The sequence below is a fragment of the Pseudopipra pipra genome, chromosome 17 (genome assembly GCF_036250125.1).
Source record: "Pseudopipra pipra isolate bDixPip1 chromosome 17, bDixPip1.hap1, whole genome shotgun sequence".
Taxonomy (NCBI): Eukaryota; Metazoa; Chordata; class Aves; order Passeriformes; family Pipridae; genus Pseudopipra; species Pseudopipra pipra.
The window spans coordinates 1,603,331-1,631,163 of record NC_087565.1 but is presented as its reverse complement, the minus strand read 5'-3'; the positions used below and the strand labels follow the sequence as shown (position 1 = coordinate 1,631,163).

Genomic DNA, 27,833 nt, shown 5'->3' with positions numbered 1-27,833 from the left:
CGAGCTCTGTTGTTTTACACAGTTAGACAGACACAGAAATGCAGTGCTGGCATCAGCAGGAAACTGCTGATCTAGATGCCATAAAAAGCAGCCAGATTTCTTGGAGCCAGACCCAAATGTTATGCAGAGTGGGTCTTACAGCTTTATTTAGCCTTTAGATCTCTGTGGCATCCAGAGGCCCATGGTGTACCTGGAAACCCGCTGGTCTGGCAGTCCTGAGCTGGGGCTTGAAACAGCCCAACTGCCAGACCCACAGTGGTGCTCAACCCACTGACCTCAGGGCAGGGGAGTGAGGAAAGCACAGCACCCCATGACCCACAGCACCCCAAGAGGCTCCCATGGGCATCCCTGGATGATCACCCTGCTTACCTGCATGTTTTGTGCGATCCAGCGCGTTTCAGATGCAGCAGTGCCACGAATGCAGTCCATCCTCAGGCTCCCCGTGTGCGCCCCCTGCCACACTGTGTCTCCAGATGCTGAATTTGGGACTGCAGGGGATGGGTGGCCTCACACCACCCAGCAGGGAGGTGTTCAGTGATGCCTGGAGTCTTGGCCTCCTCCCTCTGCAGCTTGCGCGTGGTCCTGGCTCCCATGGGAATACAAGAGCTTGGGTCTCCAGGGTCCTAAGCCAGGGCTTCCCAAGGGACAGTACCTCCCTAAACTCCACCAGGACACAGGGTTTCTTCCCCAAAATAGGAACCTCACAAAGGGCGGAAAAGCTGTTGGCAGACAGATCTCTGTGCATCTGGAGCTGCTGTGAAAAAGCTCTGGGACAATATTACAGCACATGCCAACAGCCAAGGGCTGGTGGAGGAGAGGGCTGGAGGACAGAGGAAGGGTAACCACGTGAAGATCCTCAGGGGTTTAAAAGGAAGCAAGTCCCTCGAGCAGGTGGCAAGTCCCAGTGTGCTCATTAGGAGTTGGGAGCAGTGGTACAAGACCATACTGCTCCTGTTCCTGGGAAATGCTTGAGTATCTCATACAGGAGTGGGGGCAGCAGGGACTTCCCCTGTGTGGCTGCTGCTTGGGCTACCCCACTCTTACTGACCCCTGCACTCACCTCCCCAGCAAATCCACCCCAGCCCTAATGTAACTGAGGGTGAGATGCAAGAAAATACTTCAATCAACCCAAACAGTGGATCCCCCATATCTCCCCTGAAAGTGTTTCCTCCCCCATTTACTGAAGGAGCTGGAGGGCTGTGAAAGGATAGGGCCAAACCTTTTAGTTACTGCCTGCAGCCCACACAGGAGTGTCTGGAGCCCACGGGCTCCTCAGCCTGCTCCCTCCCTCAGAGGCCGGCACATAATTCACATTTTATGAATGGAAAGCACCCTCAGCTATATTTAGCAGCAGCCTGGACCCGAAGGGCAGGAGGAGCACTGCCTGTTGACTTCAAGGGCTTGGAACAAGCCTGCCTTGTTATGTTTACAGCACAGTGCTTTGCTAGAGAGGCCAAGAAAGCACCGAGCGGCTCATTCTTGAAGGCTGATGGATTAAGCAAACGGCCGCAGTAATTCAAGCCACATGGGGAAAGGGGAGAGGCGGCGGCAGGAGGGCTGGAGGGGACTCGAGGGGCTCCTGCCTTCCCCCACCAGCCACGGGCTGCCTTAATCTGCCTTTCACAGCAGGTCCCACAGTGGAAATGAGGAGCTTTGCAGCTCCTGGAGGAGGCACTTGCCTGCCACGAGGAACATATGCTCCACGTCGCGTGGCAGAGCTGGTAGCGTGGCAGAGCTGTTTATTTGCATAATCACTGATTAACACAAATGTCTCGGACAGGCGCCAGCCGGTTCCATGTTCTCGCTTGCGAGTCGGCAGCGCCTGTCCCTGATGGATCCTACCAGAGTCCAGCATGTGTTCAGGAAACATGGACCGTCCCCCTGGCGCTGGTGAGCTGGGCTGCCTGCAGAGCCCGTCTGGCAGCTCTTCTCTGTGCTCCTGAACTGTACACGGAGCTTTTCCCTGTCCCCAAGGCAGCCAGGAACACGGGTATAAAATCAAGCATGAAAAAACCTTTGCATCACTCCAGGAGCTGGGGATTCAGGAAAAGCATCAAGTGCTTCAGGGGTGCTCAGGATAACCTCCATCATGTGCAGGCGTGGTGTTGCACAAGCATCCCCAGGTGATGGCGAGGCTCGAAGGCAATGGAGATCCCCTGCTCCCTGTATCCAGGGTGTAGCTGGGGCTTCCCGGCGCCCCATCACACCAAGGAGCCACTTGAGGTCCCGGCAGCGAGCGTTACCTTCAAAAACATGCAGAAGAAAACAAAAGCTTGGCTTTTCCTCCAGGACACAACATCCCAGAGGAACATGAAGCCCGTTCCGGCTGTCTCCCTCCCTGCCCGGGCTGTGTGACGCTGTGCTGCCCGTTTGGAAGAAGCTGCTGCCATCTAGTGAGCCCGGCCCGGCCCGGCCCCAGCCCCGGCACACAGAGCACAGCCTCCAATCCACACCCTCCAGCACCAGCCCCCAGCTTGCTGAGCACTGCCACACTCATCACACCACCCGCACCCATCCTGCCACAGCCCACGCTGCTCTGGGGAAGTGTCTGCATTCCCAGCCCCCCAGAACGGGGAATGTGGGGATGCTGCTCTGCCCAGCAGAGGGAAAGGTACAGAGAAAAAAAACCCTTTTTCTTGGAAACATGGTGCCCCCGGGACTGAAGCCCAGGGCTGGTTCACTGCACAAACAGGGCTTGGCAACAAGACTGAACCAAGGGGCCAATTACTGCATCATGAGCCATAAAATGTCCCCCCTACCAAGCCCCCCCACTGGTCGAGCCCTGCCCACAGACCCCAATAGGGTCCCATTACCCTGAGCATCCCTTCAAGGGCACCAGCACACAGGGCTGCAGGTTTGGGCAGTGCCAGGAAACCCCGTGCTGACTTTATCCTTTTTCTGACAGAGCTATAAATTACCCAGCTGGGCATCAGGATGCAAAACTATGCTGGGGCCAAAATAAACCGAGTTGGGTTGCTGAGGAATTACAATTACCTGCTCAAGAGGCTTCCAGTGCAGCAGGAACTCCTCAGGCATGAGGTCCTGCTGGCCAGACCTTAAAAGAAAGCCAAATAGCATTAAGGACAGAGTGAGCTGGAGACACCCATGGGTGCCCATGTCACCAGCAGTGCCAGGAGCAGGTATTATTAGCCCCTGTCCTGAGATGGGCTGTTCAGGGGCAGAGAGTGCCACGCTCCTGTGCCCACAGCCCTGGGCACTCAGCCCTGCCCACACAGCCAAAAAGCTTACGGAAAGTTAGGTTTCCTTTTTTCTGTGGGTTTTTTTCCTCAAAACGAGTCAAAAACAAGCTCATTCCTGGCAAGTTCTGGACTCCCTGCAGCTCAGGGAAGGACCAAGCCCAGGGGCCAGCAGTATCCCATCAGGCTGCATCACTGGACCGCTGCCTCAAGGCTGAACCTGGGGCTTGGTGACCAGATCAGGGCTGCAGAGTCAGTACTGGACACGGCTCCCTCTGACCAGACCCCCACTGCAGCACTGCTGAGGGCTCTGAGGAGCTCGGCTTGGAGGGGGGGTAGGGTGGAGGGAGCTGGCAATCTGCTTTCATCCTGCTCTCAAAAGAAACACATGGATAGTTTTCTCAGAATTCACTAGGGAGGGAAAGTAGCTTTTTAAACAGCTTAAATAAACAACTGGGCTTGAAAAGCCCAGGCCTGATTTCCATGCACTGCTGCAGTAATTAGGGTGCAAACCAGGCAGGCAGTTATGGGTCAGCACTGAAGAGGAAAGGACTGGGCATAAATCCCTCCCCATGAGCCCAGTGAGGTCTCAGTGTCAGTGGAGCTGCCCGAGGAGGAGCTGAGCAGTGCCCCTGGTGCTCGTCCACAGTTCCAGGGCTGTGGGGCTCAGCAGGATCCCAGCGTGGCTTTGCCCGGGGCACCGTGGGCAGCAGGCAGTGTCATGCAGTGCCATGCACAGAGTATGCCAGCACCCTGGCTGCAAGCACCCCCCTGCCCCATGTCCTGTTCAATCCAGCCTCCTACCCTGGCCACTTTGGGCTGGGACAGCTTAGGGGTGAAGCCTGAACTCTCCCCTTGGTGCCCCTCACCTCTGCATCAGGCCTGGCCAGAGGCAGAAGAAAAGGCACTCCATCCAACCCTCTCCAGCGTATGGCTAAACAAACAGCAAAGCAGGATTGGTGCTGAGAGATGTGGTGAGATGTGCTCTTTGGTTTCTGCCTTGGGGTGAGATTGGTTTCTGCCCTGGGGGCACACCAAGAGCGTGACTCTGGGAGAGGAGCCTCCACTCCAGCCATGGCTCCCGGGAAAGCTCGAGATGCACTCAGGGTTTGTCCCCATGCCCCTGCCCAGTGTCACCAGCCCCTCTGGGCTGCCTTTGTGGGTGTGCATGGCCCCTCTCCCCTCGCACCCCACCGGGAGCCGACATGTGCGTGTGCCCAGAGCCCCCGGGCTGCGCCGGGGGAGCGGGTGGGTTTGAAGGGCTCTTTGTTCCCCTGTGTAATTATACCTGAGCAGGGGAATAGAAACGTGCTGAAAACCCCTCGCTGGACCTTTCTGACAGGAGCTGGGGCGTTCGGCCACACAGTGGCCCCATTGTTCCCTTCCGTGCTCTGGGAGCAGCAGAGCACCTCCTGCACCCCCTGCTTCCCCGAAATAACCACCCTGTGATTAAAAACCGTGTCTCTTCCCTCCAATACTGGGCAAAACACCAAGCCTCGCCCCTGTCCAGGGCTGGCAGGGAAATGCTGTGGTAGTAAGGGCAGTGCCCACAGGTGAGCTGGTGCCTTTGTCACCGAGAGCACCCCCAGCACCCCGAACCCTCACACCAGCCCGGCTGGGCACAGCCATGGGGATATCCCCACTCTTGTCCATCCCTGCCCTTGCCAAACTCCACGGGGAAAAGAGGCAAGGGGTAGAGCAGGGAGGAAGCAGAGGGAATTAAAAAAAAAAAAAAAAAAAAAAGGAGGGGAGGAGAGGGGAAGAGGGAAAAGAAAAAAAATGGGAAAAGGCAAAACAAAAGGGGGAAAAAGGAAAAAAAAAAAGAAAAAAAAAGAAAAAAAAAGAAAAAAAAGAAAAAAAAAGAAAAAAAAAGAAAAAAAAAGAAAAAAAAAGAAAAAAGAGAAAAAAGAAAAAAGAGAAAAGAGAAAAAAGGAAAGGAAGCGGGGGTAGATCCCGGGGGTCCCGCGTGCGGTGCCGGGTGTGCCCAGGAGGGGGAGGCAGACACGCGGAGAGCGGGGAACGGGCCGGGAGGGAGCCGGGAAAGGGGAATGTCCGGGGGGTGTCCCGGGGGATGTCGCGTGTTCGGCGAAGAAGTTACGGCTGCCCCATCCCTGGAAGTGTCCAAGGCCAGCTTGGACGGGCTTGGAGCAGCCTGGGCTGGTGGAAGGTGTCCCTGCCCACGGCAGGGAGGGTGGAAGATGACCTTTAGGGTCCCTTCCAACTCAAACGATTTTGTGATTCTATGAAACACGACCCTCAAGGAGCCGCTTTGGTACAGGTGACAGGCTTGGCCCCCCCAAAAAAACACCAGAGTTTTGGGCATCACCACCTGCAGCACAGCTGGCACCAGGATAGGACAGAGGATAGTGAAGGAGGAACTGAAAGGTTACACCCCATTTTCCAGCTACCCGGTGCTCCTCCAGCCAGGGAGCATTTGGGAAGGGCAGACCTGCCCCCGAGCACTCTATCACATCAGTACCTGGGAGGGTTCCAGTTTTTTTCAAGCCTGGTGATGCAGATCCTCAAGGTTTTGGTTTTAAAACCAGAGCAGCACTAAAAAGAAAAAACAACAGTGTGTCATCTCTTAGGTCAGAGATGAAGACCAGGAATGCACAAGGCATTAGTGCTTCTTAGGATACACCAGGAACAGGCAGGATGGCCAGGGAGGGCAGAAAGGCAGACAGAGGGAATGGTGACAAATCCATCCCAGGAACTGGGGCCTTGCAAGGACAGGCAGGCAGCCAGTCTTGTGCTCCAGGGATTTGCAGACTCCTTGTCCAGACTGCTTTGCAAAAACAAGGCACTTTTACACTGGGGGCGGTTTTGGAAAGTACACAGGATTCTTGCAAAGCAGAGACAAAGCCCAGGAGAGAAAGAAAGGGGAGGAGGAAAACAAAAAGACAACCACAGGTTGTTCCAAGCAGCACATCCAAGAACCTGTCACAGCCACACGAGGAACAAGAACTCGAAGATCGCAGAGTACGTCACTGGTGCACTGACAAACAGCCCCCACGGAGCACAGGAGGGCCCCAGGAGCACATGGCTCTGCTTTTCCTGGGACTGGATCACATTCTCAAAGGACCTTTCAGGGTACACTGGTAACAGAGCAAGCAACAAGCACATGCTACTCCCTCACCCCTGAGAGAGCCTGGGTGTTAGTCCCAATTTGTTTCCTTTGCCCCTGCTAAGCCAAACCCCCTGGAGCAGGAATTCCCACCAGGGAGAAGGGAATTAGCTTTTCTCAATGACAATAATCCATTTAAATACAGCACTTCTGAGGAGCCTCAGCACCGTTCCCAGCGAGCAGCTCTGCTCCCTGCACAGCCCATCCTCTCCCACCTGCCTGGGGAGAGAGATGGGTCCTGTCCCTTGAGAACACCAAGCTGGCAGAGCAGAGGTGCTTGGACAAACAGCAGTTTCCTCCACATCTTGCTTAAAAGAGCAGCTGTTTTAGTCCAAAACAGGATGAAGTCACCTGTGGACTTGCTCCCAGAGCAGCTGATCCCAGGCAAGCAGAACAGCTCTGCCCTCACTTGAAGGCCTATGTTGGTTAAACAGGGTTGGCTTGAAACTTGGTGGAGAAAGACCCCCAGCACATCGTTCTGCTTGAGGGTACAGACGTGCTGCTGTTACCAGAGGACAGGCACAGGCCTCTCTACTCCTCTCTGTCCCTTCTGGCTGCAAGGGGACAGCCTTCTCAAAGTGCCATCACAAACTGATCACCAGAGACAGGATAGACTCACCTCAGGGTTCTGGGCTGCCTCTGCTTCACTTGCTTGGAGAAGCCCAGGGACAGTGGGAGTCACTGGAGGGGCAGATGCTGGAGGCAGCTCTGGAGCTGCTGACAAAGCCTCTTTGAGCTGCAGCCACCGAGCCAGGTCCCAGCGTGCCTCCCTTCTTGGTAAACCAAGAAGTTACACAAACACGAGCTCCCAGTTATCCAGCTCCCAAAAGAAATTGCAGATCAGAAACAGTCCAAAAAGCCAGTTTTAGAAAGTACCATTTATTTGAGGGGAAAAAGAAATAAAAATCAGTAACAGTGGAAAAACCCCAAAAGCAATTACACAAGAGAATCTAAGTATCCCGAGAAGCGGACATGGCTCCTGCCTTCCTGGTAGTGCTGTCCACAGGCAGCACAGTCCTCCCTCTCCTGCCCAACCTCCAGTGAACTCTGTGCAGCTTTGAGAGCCTCCCAGAGCCCACAATTTCCCTGAACACACTTGTACTGGGACCGAGTGAGTCACCCAGAGGAGCTCTCCTCTCCCACCCATGTCCCAACACACACTTCCCTGTGTTCCCACCTCGATTGCCTCACCCTGAGAAGGGGCTGAACTTTCTTCTATGGCCTCTCTGGTTTTGGCCTCAAGCCTACACTGCAAAGCCTCAGTAAAGAGGCTTCAGGAGCCACAAGATTTCTGAACAGCCTTTGCAACTGCCTGGTTTCATGCTGCCTACCCAGGCACTCAGCTTGGGGACCCACGCTCTGATTTTTGTTTTAAACCACACCAGACTCTGAGCTGCAGGACATGACTCACACATAGCTCTGCAAGACCTTCCTGACACAGAGGCATCAGACACACATCACACTTCACTCTGGGAGCACTGGGGGGATTGGTCCAATCCAACTCCCAGTGGAGGCAGGAGCCATCCACGTACAGGATATGTTAACAAAGACCCATGGCAGGGGGTTCAGAGCTTGCACCTCTGAAAGCTCAGTGCTCCCAGGTGGGAGATGCTGCTCAGGCAGAGCTCAGCTACCAGACCCAGCCTTCCATAAGAGGCAGGACTCAGCACAGCACCACAGAGGACTCTGCCACACAGCCAACCCCCAAACATTAAGTTATGACCTCCATACTGCAAGCTTCCAATGCCTGCTTCAAAGAGCAAACCCAGGTGGGGATCTCTGCTCTGATTCTCGAGGATCAAACCCAGCACTGATTCATGAGGATCAAACCCAGCACATCACCAACCCCAGCCCTCCTCCAGGCACAGCCAGGACACGGTGATGGAGCCCCAGGGCTGCTCCCAGCTCCCTTCCCAAGCCTCTTGTGCTTCACACAAGACAGTGGACAAACAGCAGCACAAACAAGATCAAAAGCCTCTTACACACTGTAAGGCTGCTGAAGAACTAACTCCAGCCTTTTCACTGTTAACTGTATATTTCTCAGTAAAATATATAATATATAGCTCTATAGGACTGATTGTAATATATTACAGCCTAGAAATACTCTTGTCTTTTCCCTACTTCAATCATATTATGCATCCAACTTTGCATACAGAAGTTATTGCCTTGAATTTATAGTTGAAATTCACAGAATAAAGCTTAAATAGTTTTCACAGAGACTCATTATATTAGTGTTTTACATAACAAGCATAAGAGTTACCAAATGAGAAAGCAGCCATTTCAGAAACTATAAATAATTCTATTTAAAAAAAAAATCCTAAAAAAAGTTACGAGAAAACCATAAATATCTTTACCCTCTACAGAAGCTGCTATAGAACTAAAAGAAACCTGTAACACACTGTAGCTAACTCTGCTTCAGTTCAGAATATGAATCATATAAAACAGCATCTCTAGACAAATGCCCGGCCAAAGGAAACACAAAGGGATTGAAAAAATAAATCTGAGGAAATTAAAAAAGTAGATTATTTTTTTTATTATTTCAAAACAATTTCTACAAACTTTATATAAACATTAGGCTATTTTCTTTAAAATTTTGTTATAAAAAAAATCCTACAAGCAATCCTTTAAAAAAAGGTAAGAGACTGAAGGCAAGGAAAGGGTGTCACCATAGCCAAACACAACTGGCTGTCCCGATTTCAAGGACTAATGACCCTTGCCTGGGGCCAACAGGAAGAGACAGAAGTCTCCTGGGGAAGACATTCCCATAGGCCCCTTATGGCATTCAGGGATTTTGAGCCCCTGTGGGCCTTTTACTCCCTGATAAGGCAACATTATCTGTAGTGTAAGAGATTCATAAATAGTTCTCCACAAAAATGCTTCACATCAACAGCCTGCAAGACATCTAGTAGCGAGATTTATAAAAAAAGCCATCTTCTATAGAAGCAGCCAATCCCAACACAGCACGCTGGATGCAAACACATGGTGTTTGCTTCCATACAGTCTGGTTTGTGTTTATATACCCTCTATAAAACCAAGCAGAAAATTTGGCATCTTTATTCTTTTTACACTAGCTTAGGAAAAAAAAAAATACACTGAGTTGTTTTTTTTTTTTTTCAGACTCTTTGTATTTCATTGGGCCCTTGTTAGCTGAGCAGGATGGGAAGGGTCACGAAGGAAGTTTGTTTTTTTTTTTTCTCTCAAAGTCACTTTGAAATTCAATCCAAAAAGAGCATTTGTTCAGCACATCTCATCTGAGGGCACAGTGTTTCCATACAGTTTGTTTGTCCCTTGATGGGCACAAGGTGCTGCTGAGCTTTAAGCATAGAACTCGTTTGTGGGGGCTTTCTTGTAGATGGGTTTCTTCCCCAGGTCGTAACTGCCCTCGTCCTTTTTCTTCATGCGATAGACCAAGAGGAGGATTAGGAAGATGGCAAACAGGAGGCCCACTGCTCCTCCTGCAATGAGAGCTGGGGAGGAAAAAGAACATGGAATAAATCAGCTACATCTTAAAATCTGCTTCAAGAGTACCAGCCCCCAGAATTGCCTCCAGAGTCAGTGTCCATGTGCCTGTCACCATATGTGCTGGCACTTCCAGCAAACAGCAGATGTTACTGGGAAAGGCCAGAGACTGCTTCCAACCCAACCACAGAATATTCACATGTTCCACATTAACCAGTTTGTGCTAATCTTCCAGTTTAGTCCAAGGAAGAAATGCTGACAAGAAGATATCCTCCCTGCATGGAGGCAAAACTAAAAAAATCCACCAAAAAGAGCCCCACCACGACCCACAGGAAAATGGTGTAGCTCCAATCTGAGTGCTTTGTTAACCCCCTGTGTGAGCACACCCTGGGGACTCTCTATTCCATTTCATCAGCAACATCCAACTGCCAACACCACTCCCCTTCAAAAAAACCCAAAACCACTACCCCAAATATCAATGCCCACAAACCCGCTAAAAACCACCAAGATTTCCTCTCTCCTCACACCAAGGGTGGCCACAACACTTGACTGGTTTATCTTTAGCTGTGACACCTACTCCTTGCACTAAATCAGCTTCTTTGCTAGATGGCTTTCCAAGCCACTCTTCCAGTCTCTTCTCCAGCTGGAAGGATGGCTGTGGATTGACACAGTGTGCCAAGGTTTGTACCTGGACTATCAGGCCAAGTGCTTGAAGCAGCACTGTGCTAGAGACAGGCCTTTCCCACCTGCTGCAGGGGAGCCAGTCTCCTGGTTTTGCTCTAGACATCAGTACTCAGATTCCTACAGCTGGCCAGGTGTTCAAACCCCTTAGAGGGGTTGCTTGGCTCCTGAAAAGGCTCAGAAAAGGCAGGACTTGGGCACAGGTTAGAAGGAACATGCCTCTATTTGATATAAAAGTCTATGATGTCACTGGTTTACAGCCAGAAACGCCTCTTGTTGAGGCAGTATCTGGGTGCAGAGCAGCTGCCACATGACTTAAGCCAACAGTCAGCTGGCAGGCTCAAAAACAAGCTGTTTACCTCAGCAAGGCAAGCAGCAGGCTCTGCCGTTGTTTAAGGACTAGAAAGCAGAAGTCACCCTGCTACAGGTAGTCACAGGGGCAATGAAACTCATTCCCCTTGTCAGGAGGGAGTTGCTCCCCAGAGAAACAGGGAACAACAGAAGGCATTTTGATTTTCAGCATTAATGATTTATCAGGAGAAGGTGGAATATTACCTGTAAGGACTTCTGTTCTTTCAAAGATGCTGCTGTTGGCTGTGCTTGCCATGGAGATCTTGTTGGACAGGTTCTCTTCGACAGGTACAGCTTTGTCTGGAATGATTTCATTGTCCACCATTGTGTTTTTCTTCTCACCTTCTATCTTTCTCCCAGTATCTCCAGGGATATAGTTGTCAGATATCTACAGAACACAGACAAACCACACCCTTCAGTAGGCAGCACCCAGCCTACCTACAGCTGAAACCAGGAGGGTGTGCAGGGCATAGAAAGTTTGCTCAGTGCATTACAAGTACACTGTTCCTGCAGGTGGGTTCGTCCTGATGACACGTCTTGCAGGGGGGAGGGTGTTCAGGGAGTTCAGTTCAGACAAACCAAAGGAGTTACATGTTGCTTAAAAACACACAGGGGCAATACCTACCAGAGGAGTATCCATGGTGGTCAGATATATGCCTTCTTCAGAGTCTGAGTAGTCTGCAGAGGGGGTAAAATAAAATAGAGAGGACTAAGTTTTATTCCCATTACATGCCATTTTCCCAGAATTCACACTTCCCATAATACCAGCACCTGCAGACAAACTAGAATTCTTGTCCTCTACAACTCCCTCTCATCTACTATAGTCCTTTTATCATTAATGACTTTGATTGCACAAGACCATGAGATGTAATCTTGAAACCCACACCTCTTATGGGAGGGGTCTTCAGCTGCATCCATTGGCCCCTGCAGGGCAGATCTGCCATAGCTTACTAAGGTAATGCCAATGGAGGGCATTGCTCCCACAGCCCATCCCTAAAGGATCATTCACCAACCCTCCAGATCTGCCCAAACATGTCAGCCACCGATTTCAGCACTTGTTCTTTTACTTTTAGAGAACAAATGTTCACATAAAGGGACACAGAGCTACAGAAACTGGTTTGGGCAGGGAGTTTTGCATGTCACAGAGAGTTCACTTGAACACCAGTTAGTCCTTCACCTTGTTTGGCCTCAGCTGAGATATTAACTCTAAGCCTTTTAATACTGCCTCAACAATAGATTTTTTTTTTTTTTCAGTTTCTCAGCAGTTCTTTGGAGTTCAACAGGAAAGAGATCCAGTCAGTGCAATGCCTTTTCACTTGCAGCAAGACAAGCTTGGCTACACTCCATCTGTCCTCCCCAAGTGATTCAACATCGCAGCACTTTCACTGTTCTCATCTGACTGACTACAACTCACAAGGCTCTCTCATCTCCACTTGACACTGTGGTTCCTCTGGAGCTCTGGCTGTGCACTTGGCCCATCACTCACGGGCTGGTGCTGAAAGAAATGTCACAGCATCAGCTGAGGTAGATCCATTTTCCCCCTTCCCTACTTACCTCCAGATCCAGATGACTCATCTATGTCCAACCCATCAGCAGTTAAGTGAGGCCTGAATTCACCAATGTCTTCATCATCTGGCAAATCCCCAGAGGCAGGGTAGTCAAGCCATCCAGCATCCATGGTCTCAGTTTCTCTCACCTGCAAAGGGGCGTGGAAAAGTGTTAAATATCAGGCAACTCCTCAGAAGCATTTCACAGAAGGTTCAGAGCCTGTGCTTAGCACATCACTTCCAACAGAAAAACAGTAAATGCTGAACTTCCTCTCCACCAAAAGCATTATCGTTATCAGCCTGGAAATAGCTGAATTCCCCTAGAATTTCTCAGAACAGAAGTGAGAGCCAGCCTGGGAGGGGAATTTCCTGAGCAGTACAGATTCAAGAAGTTCACCTAAACACACAGGGTGAAAACAACACAACAGGATCTTGGTCAGGAGTTTGCATCAAAAGCATTTGGAAAAGCAATACCTTGGAAGGACTTGCTATTCCTGGGGAAAAAGCCTGGCACCTATAGGTCAGTTTCTTGCATAACACCAAGGCCTCACAACCAAGGCAATTCCTCGCTTCTTGTATTGAGAACAAACCCATTTTATCACCCAAGGCTTAAAAACTGGTCTGTCAGTTCAGCTGAACTGCAGTGCAATACAGTGTGACGTTCAAGAGCACTCACTATCAGTAATGACTCGCCTGAAGGAAGAGCTTCCCCTGCCTCACCTCTTAAAAAGCATGTAAACAAACAAGCCTGTAAAATATATCCAGGATCCAAAGGCCCAAGGAGTGCAGTTACAGCACAAAAGCTGGAGAGCCTCCCAGATATCAGCTCTTTGGCCACAATGGCAATTTGCACACCAAAGCTCATTTGCACTTGGGACTTTCAAGGAGCCACAAGCACAAACCTCCTGCCCTCACCAAGGTTATGCAACTTCCCAGAAGTATTTCTCCTCTCCCTACAGCCCTGGGGCCAGCCCGGTGAGGGTACCACAGGTATGAGCTCTGGGGTTGCTCAACACCAGCCCACAGATTCCAGGTGCTTCCACAGCCATGAAATCATCCCGGTGGAGGAGGACTCAACCCCTTCCCCTAAGGCAGATGGATGGGTCTCACAGCCGGGGGCCAAGCTGGCAACATTCTTTCACCCTGAACACCTGGGAAGACTGGGATGTCTTTACAAAGGTTTTATCAGGAGAGCATTTTTAAAGCATCTCTTTACTCCAGTCCACCACATCCAGGGGGGCTTTTCTCAGTGTACAGGCTTACCATAAGCTACAGCCTCAGAGGGGTGAGAAGGAACAGAGACTGGGGACAGTCAGAGCTGCTGGGATCAGCCCTCCTGCTCCCCTGGCCAGGTGTGGCCCATCCCACAGCCCAGCAGTGACACGACTGATGAATTACATCCGCTATCGATCTCACACGCCAAGGCCAACAATCAGCCACAAGCCACATGTCAGCCTCCTCTGCCCACAGCCCCAGCCCAGATTCCAGCCCATTCCCCTGCCCCTCAGCACATTTGCACACTGGGTTTGCCACAGACAAGGCTTTGTGGCCAGGCCAAGATGTTTCTCATTTTGCACCAGGAGCAGTGGCACTAGATGTGCTTTTTCTTTGCTTATTGAGGCATTTTGGGTCTCCCCAGCAACTCTGCTGCACGATAACCAGATGAACAGCCCAGAGGGCATGAAATGCTGAGGCCAGTTCTCCCAGAACCATCTCTGCTATGCCAAGCCTGGCACTAGGTGTCAGGAAGGGGGCTGGGAGGAAGGTCAGCCTGGAAGAAATCCTCTCCCGGCCTGGAACCAGGCATTCCTAACGTTACGGATCACTCGCTCCAAGGGAAATTCATTTCAGGATACACGAAAACCAGCCAAAGCCAGCCCTGCAATGGAAACTGCTGCCAGCATGCAGTAGCTGTTCCCAGGGCAGCTCCTGGCCACTTCTTCCTGGCAGGAAGAGCTCAATTTCCAATCTAGGGCACCAGGACTGGGGAGCACGTTTGCTGCAGACCCATATAATCTGGCTGCTGCACTGGGCAGATTGATGTTGGCAAAAGTGCTGTGCTGAGCCACACCCCGGTGCCAGCTCACCCTGTACTTCACCATGAATCACAGCCTGTACTGTCCAAGCAAGGGCAGCTCCAGAAAAGCTGGGTTTAGTCCCCTGGAGTGGCTGTACAGCCCCTTGGCCATATCAGCTCAGCCCAGCCAGGAGCAGACAGCCACAGCCATGAGTACACGCTGTGGAACGCACCGGGCCTGGCTATCAGAAAACCCTATTGAAATCAGGACAGGCAGTGTTTACCAGCACAGGACATAAGGAAATTACTGACTCACAAGGATAAATAAGATTATATGGGAGCGTTCCCTGAACTCACTCTTCATCATCCTCTTGAGCAAGGACAGGGAAGTTCCTGGAAGCCACAAGAGCTTCTCAAACAGTACAGGAAACTTTTCCTGTGGGCAGTGAGCCTCACGTTCCAGATTCATCTGCCAGGGAAGTCAGAGGGCTGCTGGGCACCTCCATAATTATCCTTCAGGTTTCAAGGCATGTACTTCTAGGAAGCTGGCTCTAACTGGGAGCTGGGGCATGGGCAGCCTGGGAAGAGTTAACAGTGGAGGGTGGTGCTTGAAGGGCAGGTCTGGAGCAGGCACATTCCTCACATACACACCTGTGAAAGGGCACACGGGCACTTTCACAGACTTACAAGCATGGGCTGCAGGCTTCCCAAGTGCCACATAAAGAGCTCCCTGGAGTTCTTTGCTTAATAAAAGTACACCCCTTTCCAAGGGCATCCAGTCCTCCCTACAGCTCTGCTACTTGAAGGGGCACTGCGGAAGGCAGCCGTACTTCCTCTGGGCTTGCAGGCTGCAGCCAAGAGGAAAAAGCTATGAGACTGCCACAGGATGATGGTCAGCCCTTGCCAAGTCATCTCTGGCCACATTCAGCTTAACACCTTCTGCAACTGCCAGCTGGAGAAGGACACCAGCGCTGCTCAGAGTCTGCTTTCCACCACCTGTTGTCCCAGGACTGGAGCCAGGCCAGGGACTTGCTGGGAGAGTCGGACTGGGTGGCTGCACAGCTCCACCTCACCCTGGCAGCTGAAGTCAAGTCCTACTATTAATATGATCCTCTCTAGGAGGGGTCTGTACAGAAATCAACCTTTCCTGTGGGAGTCTAGTTCCAGATTTCTTCCTCATGTTAAGCAGCTTTATCCCCAGTAAGCACCATGGGAGATTAAAGAGTGTGCTGGGGAGCAGAAGCTTTGCCCGCCTGCCAGTGGCAATAGATAAATAAATAAACAAATAAATAAATTATAGATTTCGTGCCAGACAACCAGCGCGTGAGGCACGTGAACTATGAGCATCATTCCTGGAAAAGCTGGGCACAGAGATCTCATGTTTGAGCCCAAGGCAGGCTGTACTACTGGATGAAGCCAGACACTGTTTGCTCAGTGGATGTACAAGAATTGCACCCCTGGCACCCCAGGCAGCACTGCTGTGCTCCATTCCTAGCCCACTTCGCTCCATTTCGTGCTCCTGGGGCCTTCCCTTACAGCCCCAGGATACTCTTCAGCTCTTCTCAAAGCAAGATCATCTATTTATTGAGGCAGCAAGCAAAGTTTGAATGCAAAGTGTGAATTTCCCCAGCCGCTGGCGAGTTCTGGGAAATAACAAACCCAGGCAGCTCGTCTGCCCCAGCCCACATGTCCTCACCACAGCCTTTGCAAACCCTTTTAAAAAAACCCAAATGATGTTTCGGGGCAGAGACAAAGTTTTCCAGACATGGAACTGGCTTTTACAGCTGGCCCTTGTCTCTGATCAAACACAGAGTTCATTAAAAGCTCCTTTGAAGGGTCACAGCCAGCAAGTTGCAAAGGGAGTCAGACCTGCAGGGACTGGGGCAGCCACAGCGCACGGAGCTCTTTATCAAGTTTATTATTTTGGCATGGAGACCCAGTGCTTGCTCCTGGTCTCCCTCTCCAGCACTATGTACACAAATCCAGGAGTAAACAGGAGCAAGGTGAAAGTCAACCTTTCCTAGACAAAAGCAGATGGAGCTGGGCCAGCCTGGGAGGTGGGGGCAGAGGCACAGACCTGTTAACTCTTTGTAGCCTGCAGGGACAGGCAGGTGTAAGCTGCTCCCAGGGCTTTTCTCAGGTGCTCTGTACTCAGGGACGGTTCTACAGATCACCTTATTTCACTTCAGCAAGCAGGGCTACACAAAATATCCTTTCCAGACCTGTGCTGTCATGGACAGATGTCACCTCACACCACCACAACGCACACCCACATCAGCTCAACCAGCAAGGGCTCCTGGACAACACCAGCAGCTGCCTGGATGGCCCAGCCTCAGAGCCTGGTTATTAAGAGATCATTTGCAAAGCCTCCACCCACCCTGGGCCTTCTGCTGTCCTGCATCATGGACCAAAGAGCACAGAATCCAACAGGGCCTTCCCTTCCCAGTGCAGGGATGCAAAGCTCTGTAAACCACCCAGCCCAAGAGAGGGGATTTCCATACAGTTCTCTTCCACTGAGCTCTTGCAGGAGCCCACAAACCAGGTGGGTTTTAAAACTCACACCAAGCATGCAAAGGAGCAAGGGTTAGGAGTGAGCTCACCCCCCTCAAAACCCACCAGCCCCCCAAAAGCAGGAAGGTGGAGGAGTCTGACAAGCACTGGAAACAGCTCAAATTGGTGTGAAGCAGCCAAATAAAGCTGATCTCTACAGGAGGGAGGTGTGCAGTGAGGCAACAGACAAAGACAGCTCTATCTTCCCATCTGAATGCACATTAAAAAACATTATTAGAAGTCACAGGTGCTTCCAGCAACAGCTCCTGTTAGACTAGTAAGGAAAGGGTCTATATATTCCCCCAAAATACCCTTCACTCCCTCCATGTTCCAGCTCCGTTTAGGGGAAAAAAAAATAAACATACAAAAGTCATGTTAGTCCTGAGAGCAAAGCAAATATCAATATTTTGTTCTAGGTCACACCTAACTCCTTTAACATATCAGCCACACTAAAAAAAGTAAAAAAACAAAAAACAAAAAACAAACACTTCTCCCAGCTTCTTGTGCCTATGCCTGGTGGTACTATTTCACCACCCATTTCTGGTCAGTCTGTCCCACATAACTCTCAGCACACATGGCCTGGATTGGCCTTTGTGCCAAAGGACAAAAGTTAAACATCTCCCATCCAGGCATATGTTTGTATTTAGTTGCATGACAGGATCACCTGAGGCTTCCAGACATGGTTAAACACTACCCTTGCTCAACGCTTTCCAAGCAGTCCTAGAGCAGAGCCACAGCCAGCCTTGCCCATCTCCTCTCTGACAGCCACTATCCAGCACTCCCACCACAGTGGGCCACAAAGGTAAATCCAAGACACTCCTGAGGACTAAGGGAGAAATCCGAGACTGAAGCACTGACCACAGCGTGCAGGCATCTCCAGTGCCCACACCACTTACTGCACACTCTTTGTGCCTCTTAGCAAAGAGGGGGAAAAAATACATTATTTTTTGAATTATGCTCAGTAACACAGATAGGCAGGGAGCAGGATTTTGCTTAATAAGACAGAGCAGGAGCAACATGCAGGCTGGGGAACTGTCTGGCTGGTGAAAGCATCACTCGTTCAAGGTGACTCCGCAGCAGCCTGCCCAGTCCCTGTCCAACCAGGTATCCATCTCCCTGCAGGCACATCCCCAGCCCCTGTGCTCACACTCCACAGCCCACGTGAAGAGCAGAAGGCACGGCCAGCACTACCCCAGCCCCAGCCCGGGCCGCTCCCCCCTTGCCCCCGTTCCCCGTGTGATTCTTTAAGCCGTGTCGCCACAAGCAGCTCTCCTGGGGGCTCATGCGGCAGCGGAGCCATAATCCCCGTGACAATTACACTGTAATCCCGGGCTCTGCAGAGCCACTCGCTGTCACGGGTGCCTCCCCTGCAGCAGGGATGAATCCTCCCGGGCTCTGCTTGCTCAAAATAGGCTTCCCTGCGCTCACAAAGTCAAGCCTCGGTTACCTTTGAACCGCTGCGCGCTTGCTTACACACACAGCCTGCTCCCTCCGGCCCACAGGAGGACAGAGGGATTACCAAGGAATGAACTCTTGTTTAACTGCTTTTCCCTGATTATCAGCCACGAGCAAAGCCATAAAGATCGAGTCTTTTGCCAGACAGGCACATGCTGGGATCTGTTTACTGCAATGGTGGCAAAAGAGCTGCTCTAAACACTCCATGCCCAGCTCCAAAGCCAGAGCGGGAAGGAGATGACTGCTTCCCATCCAGCTAGAGGAGATAAAGCTCAGCAGGCAGTTGCAGATGGCTGTGTGTCCATCACTTGCCCTGAAGCAAATAGAGATAATGTTCAGAGGAAAACTACAGGAGGAAAAAGCAGGAGCTCTCATGTGACTTCAGAGGAAAACAACTGCAGCAGGATTTCACACCCCTGAAGGGTTCTCCTGGTCACAGCAGTGATACACACCTAGTTCATAAAGAGATTATATTTTTTATTGTATTTACAAACCTAATCGTAGGCAATTCATACACTTCACTGCCCTGGGCTCAGCTCAGAAGCTGGAGAAATCCAAGGTAAAAAAAGGAATTCAGTTTTTCCAGCTCACGACTCATTCTGAGTTGCCCTACTCTATAATAGAGACTTCTACTGCATCCTTGTCTGCGGAAGGAAAAAAGGATACAAAGGCCCCAGCAAAGCAGCTTTTTCACCAAGGATGATTTTTCGTGCTGATGCTTCAGGCTTGGGATATTTCATGTATCACACTTCCCCTGACGCCAGGAAGAGGCCTGCCCTCACTGCCCTTTCCTAGAACACAGCTGCACCCCAATATTTCCCCGAACACGTACACAAGCAGAATTTCCACTTGGTAAGAAACGCGTGACGTGCCTTTTTGGGATCTTTGTGCTCCCTCATGCCAGCGTGTTCACAAAATTAAGCCAGGCAGACACCCAACTTCAAAGGGTGCCTTTGCTATCTGGCTCACCATGCGGCTAATCTCAGCTTGTTTGTACAGTCAAGATTCCCAATGCTGCGCCCTACAAATGCTTCCCCTCCCACGATCCATTTTAATCTAATCAGAAGTAGTAGCCCAAAGATTTAGGCTTAGCCCAGGCAGCTGAGCTCTGCCAGCACAGTTATGCTGCTCCGTTGGCAAAGGTGCCAGCAAAGAACTGCAGCAGAGGAAGTTATCGGCACAAAAGCACTTGAGACAGTGTAGCAGCAGCACTCCACTATCAGCCAGACCCGTGTGAGCATTGATACAAACAAACATTTCAACAGCAGGCATTTTCCTAGCTAGCTGCTACAGCAGCAGAGGCTGGGTTTTCAGTGCCTGGAGTTTGGGGTTGGGTTTGTTTGTTTGTTTTTTAACAAAGACGTTCCCTACTTGTGCAGAAGTTGCCTTGGCTTGGGCCCAGAAAGCAGCAGACACAGTGTGTGCTATTGGGAATAATGCAGCTGTACTTCAGGAAACCTGTCACTCCCGGGGCATTTTTCCTCTCTCTGGAAGGCTCTGGATTCCCAGTAAGGCTCCCTCGCCTCTTTGAGCAGGGGGTGAGCAGCTGGCAGCAGTTTTCCAGCCCTCCCTGACCATGTCTCTGGACCCACTTTGTCACAGCCAGGAGCAGAGGGACCCAGCCATTGTTTGGGTCACTCCTTCCCTGGCGCTGCAAAGCCCACGCTCAGCTGGACTAGCAAGTCTGAGTAACCAACACGCAGGACCTGCTCCTCATACTCAGCCTCAGGAAATTTGGAATTAGCGCCAAGAACAGCCCGCACATAAACAGTCTCCTGCAAGATCCTGGCTCCAGACTCTGCTCCACTGCACACTGTGGATTTGCAATAAATATTTACCTCGCTGGGGAACAGAGTATTCCAAGCAAAAGCTCCTGACATCAGTAAGGACTGTATTTCCATTTGGAGGAGAGTAGAAGCTTCTCTATCTTTAAAGGGGGACATTAAAGAGGCTTCTGCCATCCTCCTAGCACCATACTGGCCAGGATCTGTCCCTCCACCTACGGGTCCCACTCTTCTCCAGGCCAGCACAGCAGCACCCCACCACACCAGGTGCCCTCCTTCCAGCCATACTCCCCTCAGTCACCTCACCTTCTGCACAGAGATTTCTGGCTACTGTGCCGCGCAAGCCACTTCAGTGCAAGTCCAAGGCACTTTCACAGTCATTAATGCACGTTAGCACTGCTTTTTATTGCTATAGTTGGACTGTAACAGCAGCTTAAAGGACAGGAGGCAGGGTGAGCCTCACAGCAAGGTAAGCTGGCCAAGGGCACATCGCTTCGTATTCAGGTCTGACAGCAGCACAGTTTTAGAGGAACCGTGGTGGAGACATCTTTTCCCCTACAGCAGCTAAGGCAGAGCAACAGCAGAAGAGAGAAATCCTTCCCATGGCAGGCTTTGCCGTCCCTGACACAACACAATTTGTTTAAGCAAGAAGCAGCCGTGGTTTTGCTTGACATAACACCAGCCGCTTGGGTAACAGTGCTATGGGTCTCCCAGTCTCCTTCCTGCCCCAAGGAGTGTCTCTCTGAGATTTTAATTAACTGCTTTGATTTTTAAGTTATCCCAATAATTTGTCTAACAACAGCCTCTTGGCATCTTATAAGCAGATTCTCAGCCTCAAAGGATTTAAGGACAAAACTGACAAGAGTGCATATTTCCAGCAAAAATAAAGACTTTTACAAGAAGCATACTTTTCAAGTCAGTCAGCCTTCAGAAACTGAGAGGGACACAGCTACATCTTGCATGTTTTCCCCTCCTACGCTGACATTTTCTTCAGATTTGGGATTAAGTATTTAACCCCCTCTTTTGAGGCTTTCTGCTCCTTTAGCTTGCTTTGAACACTTTCACTTATTTTGGCTAATACCATTGCTTTCCTCTCTCCCATGGAGCTCTTGTTTCTGCCTGGAAATGAAGGAACCACCGAACTGCCAGAGCAAGTTACAGCTGCTCAAGACAGGGACATTTTCTGATCTGCCTTTGCCAACACCAGCTCAGCTACTGGCAGCAGTCACATGTCAGAGCCCGACAGCTTTTGTGCCCACCACAGCCACAACCAGATTAAACAGGAGGCAGCAGAGAAGGCGCTCGGCCAGCACAGACCGTGTGCCAAGCAGGAGCCCTAGTTCTGCCTGTCACCCCTTTCCTAACCCCATGAGAAGAGATCCACCTCCACACTGCAGAGCCTCGGAAGTCTGTCTGAGTCACTCCTTTGGGTAAGGGGCCAGGCTGTTACTCAGAGGGTGACAGCAGTGTCTAAGGGAGCTGTGATGCCAGGCAAGTGCCAGAAACCTGAGTCAGAGCATGACTGCTGCAAGTCAGGGCCGATGGCGACACACGGCAGAGCTGGTCCTCTGACCAGCAGCATTCACTGGACAAACATTCAGGCACACGCTTAAAGACAAAAAAATAAAAGCCTGAACTAACCTAGAAGTGCAGCCCTAGAAGCTCATTAATGTAGGATCTTTTACAGTCCCTCAGAGCATTGGCTTATTACAAGTTAAACTCTTTAACTAGGCTGCCCTGTCTATTCAGAGCCACCAAGCCCAGTCTCATCACAAGAGTCTCATTCTAGTGCAAATCATTTGAATCCTTAATCTCAAGCATTTGCATTCCAGCCAGTCTCAAACAAACAGCCACACATGCTCCCCAACAGCAGCCCGAGGTCAGGCGTGTGCAGGGTTTGTCCCCTCGGTTTTGTAGTGTTTCAACTGCATCAGCCTCTAGTTTGAGGCTGCAAAAGCAGCACAACCCGGCTGTTGTTACAGGGCATAAAGGAACAGGGTGTACCGAGTGAAGGGGGAGAATGCAGCTGCAAGATCTAAGAGCAGGCTCAAGAGGATAAATGTTAACTCAAGAGCTAGGAAGTGTTTTGAAGGATGGATGCTCCTTTTGTCTAGCCAAAGCCATAGCTGGGGAGTTCTGTGGGATCAGAGAGCCACGATAACTTAATCAAGTAATCTTACAAGTCAACCCAAGTAATTTACATTGCAGACCATGGAACCACAGTTATGCCACTCTTACAGGTACAGTTAATATCACTAATTAAAAAAAAAAGTTTATCTTTAACTCTAAAAACATCAATCTGTTCATTTGAGAAAGAACAACATGCACAAAATGTAACACAACCTAATGGTAACTTATAGCCAAGGGGATTCAAGCAGCCAGGATACGTCTAACAGTATTTGCCAGCACCAGGAGTCAGAGGGAAGGGAAAAGTAGCTGCAGGAGCTGTGCTGAAGTCCACGTGCTGAGCAGCCAGCCAGCGTCCCTCCTCTCCATCATCACCTGGAAAGTCAAGTTGGCAGCTTCCAGCTTGTGGTGGAAGTGGGACAGTATGACATTACAGGAAAACCATGGCACGGTCACATGAGGCTCCATTTCAGGCATTTGAGAGCAGCAAATGGCCTCCCCACCCCAACCATTCAAGCAGCTCAAGGCAATAGTAATGCCATTAACAGAGGCTTGGAGGGGAAGGGAGAGGCAAAAACACAGAGGAAAAACATTTTTGCTGTTGCTGGACTGGATACTGGCCTTTGCAAGACCTCGAAGTGCCAAAGCCTTGGGAGACAGCAATAGGAAAGGCAGGAAAGGCAGCAATCACATTGGCTACCAAGAGCCTTAACTTCCCAGAGCAAATGAACCTCTGGTATCTCAAGTCTGGAAAGTACCAAGTTCAGCGCCGATGTGCCTCTTGCGTAAGCTGGTCGGAAAACTGTGAACCACAGGAGAGTGCTCTCCAGCATGGGAGCTGGCAGCACTTCGGACAGATGAGAACTGGGCAGCAGCACCGTTTCCCTGACTGTGCCCCAAGCACTGCAGGGGTGACTTCCCACCCCTGGGAACCTCCACATCTATTGTGAACAAGGCTCTGAGCCACGGAGGGACCACGGAGCCCTGAACTCCCACCCCGTGAACTGTGCATGCAGTTTGACAAGGTACAAGGTGCTTAGAGAGGTTATTTCTTCCTACGTGTTACAGGCGTCTCTTCCCAACAGACATCTCTAGATTTGTCTACCAGAAGTCATGGGCTCCTGGCCCTTCAGGGCTAAGGAACATTGCTTTAAACACTATATAAACACCATGCTTCAAGAAGGCTGAAGCAGGGTTTAGCTCTACATGCGAGCTTGCCAAGTCCAGGTAAAAAATAAAGTAAAACGTGCAGATAGCAATGTCTTGATTTGATTGGGAGGGACAGATGAGAAACTGGGCAAAGAGCAGAAAGAACAGGCCTCGGGGATCAATGGCAGCAGGACAAGCCAAACCGGTTTTAACATTAATAATGCTGCACTACTTTCCAAACACAGCTATCATCAACAAGACACCAGCTTTGCCAATCAGGAGGCCTCCGAGCATGATTGCTTTAAACCAGCAAACAGAGCCCACTAACAGCACGAAGCCTCCCCCTTCCCCCTGGAGCAATCCTCTGCCAGCAGCTTCTGGGTTGGATTTGTGCTCATCTGTACTGCTGGGGACCCACGAACATAATGTGGTGCTGCATGGAGACTTTTTCTGCATAGTTCAAAGGTAAAACATCTGCAATAGGCTTGCAGCCCACTAGCACTGCTACAGCCCTACTGAGCTCAGGGCACTCAGCCCTTTTGCAGCCCAAACTGAGCAGAGCCCAAGCCTGCAGCAGAGGAAGTACCCCTTGCTTTCCTCCTGTGCTGCCAGGGGCACTTTTAAATACTAAAAGCACAGGGAGAGCTCAGCAATGCCACTCTGCTCAAGTAGGCAGACCTCAAGTCCTCTGTCAGCTCCACTGATTCCACGTCTTGGCTGCACTGGGGGCTTTCTGTCCATCCCCCCTAGAGCATCTTCTGCAGGACCCCCATCCTTACACAGCAGAGGGGAGCACCCTACCCACACAGCCTTTGCCTTCCAAGGCACTCATCCAGAGAGGGCTGGGGACCACCTGGTGACATCAGGCATCAGCTCCAGGCTCCCCCTGCCCCACGGGGAAGAGGGGGATGTTCTCACACAAAGCTGCGGGGCTGTTGTAACACAACCCACCCACCCGCAGCAGGAGCACAAACGTCACACTTCGGCACTTCAGTAATATTCCCCACCCTCTTACACATCCCAGGATTGCTTCACACGGAGAGAAATCCCATTTACACCAGAAAGCCGCGCGAGGGGAAACGAGCCAAGGCATTTCTGTTTGTACAGGCTTGGGGAAATATTCAAGCACCGAATCGCTCTCAAAATCCACGCTCTTACATAAGCACAAGAAATACAATCCCCGTCTTGTTAAGAAACAGCTACCTGTCTTCACCCTGCCCGCACAGAAAAACCAAGAGCCACATGCTGTGCAGCCCTGCACGTTTTGGCGGTGCTATTAAAAAAAATAATATGGGAGGAGTGCCAGCAGAACTCTCCCAAACCGTGTGTCATCCTCATCTCCTCCCCGGCAGCCTGTAACCCAAACAGTTTGTTTGGATAAGGTTTTATAGTAGGCCAGTGTTACTTCTCAAGCACACACTCCATCTTAGGTAGCTTAAAAGATACAGACAAATACTCCGTAGAAGTTCTATATAAGGATTTACAGACCACATCTGTGCAAAATTTGTTGTCTTTGCAGAAATCCGATGCTTGCAGACCAGTCCAGTCCCCAGGGACACCAAGTTGCATTTCATACCAAACATGGTCAGTGCAACTTCCAGATGCTGTCTGCCCCAAAGGTTTGCCCTACTGGTTTGGGCCAGTTCCCAAACGACCGATTCACGTGCTTAATAGCAGGGATAAAGACACCAGATTAGAGTAAAGTGGATTTGGGCTGGTTGGTTTTAGCAGAGTAGCTGGCAATTACTACAGATGCTCTCTATGGGAGTTCCCTACTCTACAATCAGCAAGCCCCCAACCCTGTGCCCCTATTACAAAGCAGCACAGTCTTATCAGTTCAGATCTGCCCACCCAGCCTTCAGTCCAAAGCAAACCAATGTGGATGATTAAATCTAGTTTCAAGGATCCCCGATCTCCTGCAGTTACCTTAATCTCAGCAGCTCTTTTCAGACCAGCAGAGGAATCTGCCCTGATTGCACTATCAGCAAGACGGACACAAAAACAAACAAACAGCGGGGAAGCCAGAATCTCAAAATCTCTGCTTCACCACGAAGACCCCACACGTGCCAGCTTGAAGCATCCAAAATGTTTCACCTCATTATATATTTAAGAGATTCTTAAACCCTCCGTGGCAATGCATCATTTTTCATCCCCATGTGAAAGTAAGGAAGGTTTGATACACACTGAAAAACCCCAGGCACCGGCACAACCAAACTCAGGTAAGGCTGGAAAGCCCATCCAGGTGCTGTAACGCACCGCACGCATCCAACCCGCCACATATTCACAATAAAAGAGGGATTCAAGGACTTAAATTCACGATGAACAGTTGGAGATCGAAGCTGCAATGCAGCGCAGTTCATTTCCACCAGGTACCCCCGTAACGCTCTAACCCCACCAGCCCTGAGCACCGGGGAGACACGGGGAGAACGGGATACGTGAGGAGCGGCACAGCAGCGGGACAGCCGGGCACCGGCCGGGACATCGCCGGGCACCGGCCGGGACATCGCCGGGCACCGGCCGGGACATCGCCGGGCACCGGCCGGGACATCGCCGGGCACCGGCCGGGACATCGCCGGGACACAGCCAGGCACGGCCGGCGCTGCTCTGGCATCGGACGGAAGAGGCAGCGTGCGAGCCAGGAGAGCCGGGGGAGGAACGGGAACGGCCCTATCGCCGGCCACCCATCCCGCCCCCCCTCCCCCGGAGAAGGGCAAGCGGCGGGGGCAGACCCCGGGGGGGCAGCGGTGGCATCGGCTCTCAGGCTGCTGGAGAGCGGGGCCCGAGACCCGCGGGTCACCCACCCGCCGGCACCAGGAGCCCTTCCCTGGCGGGGCAGATCCCCCCCTTCCCTCCCGTCTCCCTCGGCCCGGCGGGACTCACCGACTCCGCGGCGGCGGCTCGCAGGAGGAGGCCGAGCAGCAGCAGCGCGGCGCGGAGCGGGGCACGGGGCAGCGGCATGGCCGGGCTGGGCTGGGCTGTACCGGCAGAGACGGGGCGCCGGAGCTGCAGATCCGACCGGAGCGGGCTCTAGCCACCTCCTGTCGCCGCCGCGGCCCTTATAGGGCCGGCACAGCCCCCGTGGGGGCGGAGCGGTGCTGCTCCCGCCCCGCCGGGAATGCCCGCGGTGCCCGCCCCGCACCGGCACCGCACCCGCCGGCACCGGGGGGCTGCGACCCGCACCGCACCGCCGGGATAGGGGGGCTGCGACCCGCCCCGCACCGACACGGGGACACTGCCGGGCTGACGGCCGAGGCATCGGGGGGGGACACGGCGGAACCCGAGTCCGTCTGTGCGGGTGTGGAACCCGCTCTGCGTGGTTGGGACCCCCGTCCTGCCGGCGGCGGCAGTCACTGAGTTGTGGGGAAAGGGGGGAAGGAGAAAGGGAAGGGGGTGGGAGAAAGGAAAAGGTGAGGAAGGAAAAGGGTGGAAGGGGAAAGGGAAAAAGGGAAAAGGAAAGGGGGGAAGGGGGAAAATGAAAAAGGGGAGGGGGACAAAGAGAAGGAAGGGGTAGAGGGGGAGGAAGGGGGAAAAGGCGGGGAGAAAAGGGCCGGGAGAAAAGGAAAGAGAAAAAAGAATGGAAGGGGGGGGTGAGTTAAAAGGGGGGGGAAAGAGAAAGGGGTGGGGAAGTGAAAAGGGGGGGGAAAGGGAAAGGGAAAGAGGGGGGGAGCGGGCACACAGCATCCGCTTTCGCAGCATTCCACAAGTGACAGAAAGGTGAGAGCGAGTCCCCGCGCCTGGCAGCGCGTCACCGCTGCGGTGATCGCCGGTGTTACATCACTCGAGGCTCGTCGGAGGTGGAACACGAAACCGCTCCATCCGTCTTCTCTGTAAGCGGCAAGGGCAAAATCCCCACACTGATAAGGGAGGAGGGAGGGAAACTCAACAGCACACTTTAATTATTTCCGTTTCTCTTATCACATTTAATAACTTTGCCTGACCATGAGAATTTGCTTGAAAGCATCTATTACAGTCCCTTAACCCGAGGGGTACCTGAAATCTCCCACCAGTATGGCCTCTGTCCCTCACTCACGCTGCAGTCACATCAGTTTGCACTTGGGCTTTAAGTCTGCAGAGTATAGTCATTTTCTGAACAGGAAAGCAACTCACACACTACAAAGTGTATGTGCCATGATCCCACCTGCCAGGTATGGACACCACCTCCACCTGCTCCAGCACTACAAAGCTATCCTGAAACAAGTTGTAGCCTTCCCCCGTCTCACCTTAAGCCAAAAAGATCCCTAAAGCGAAGCAGCCTTCACAATTGCCTGTTCCTTTGGGAATAAACAGGTACAGAGGGTGTGGGCTGAGGTCTAGAGGTGTCCTCAGTGTTGTTAGGACCGTGCCTGCACACATGACCACTGGCAGGAGGATCTCCTGGCAGCGCCGTGCTGA

The 27,833-nt window shown here is 51.7% G+C and overlaps 1 protein-coding gene across 1 annotated transcript; it reads right to left on the bottom strand.

Moving 5' to 3' along the window:
- Nucleotides 1-8,830: 8,830 nt before the first annotated feature.
- On the bottom strand, nucleotides 8,831-26,488 carry SDC4 (syndecan 4). Its single transcript, XM_064673634.1, has 5 exons — nucleotides 26,322-26,488; nucleotides 12,367-12,508; nucleotides 11,438-11,490; nucleotides 11,017-11,200; nucleotides 8,831-9,788 (listed from the first exon to the last, which is right to left on the bottom strand). Exons 1-5 carry the CDS (start codon nucleotides 26,397-26,399, stop codon nucleotides 9,637-9,639), a joined length of 609 nt encoding a protein of 202 aa, XP_064529704.1. The 5' UTR covers nucleotides 26,400-26,488; the 3' UTR covers nucleotides 8,831-9,636.
- Between the last annotated feature and the right edge of the window lie 1,345 nt (nucleotides 26,489-27,833).

Coding starts and splice junctions, on each gene's coding strand:
- SDC4 (XM_064673634.1), bottom strand. CDS start 26,399: ATGCCGCTGCCCCGTGCCCCGCTCCGCGCCGCGCTGCTGCTGCTCGGC. Junction 12,509..26,321: donor GAGCCGCCGCCGCGGAGTCG/GTGAGTCCCGCC, acceptor GCCCCTTTGCAG/GTGAGAGAAACTGAGACCAT. Junction 9,789..11,016: donor AAGAACAGAAGTCCTTACAG/GTAATATTCCAC, acceptor TTTCCTCCCCAG/CTCTCATTGCAGGAGGAGCA.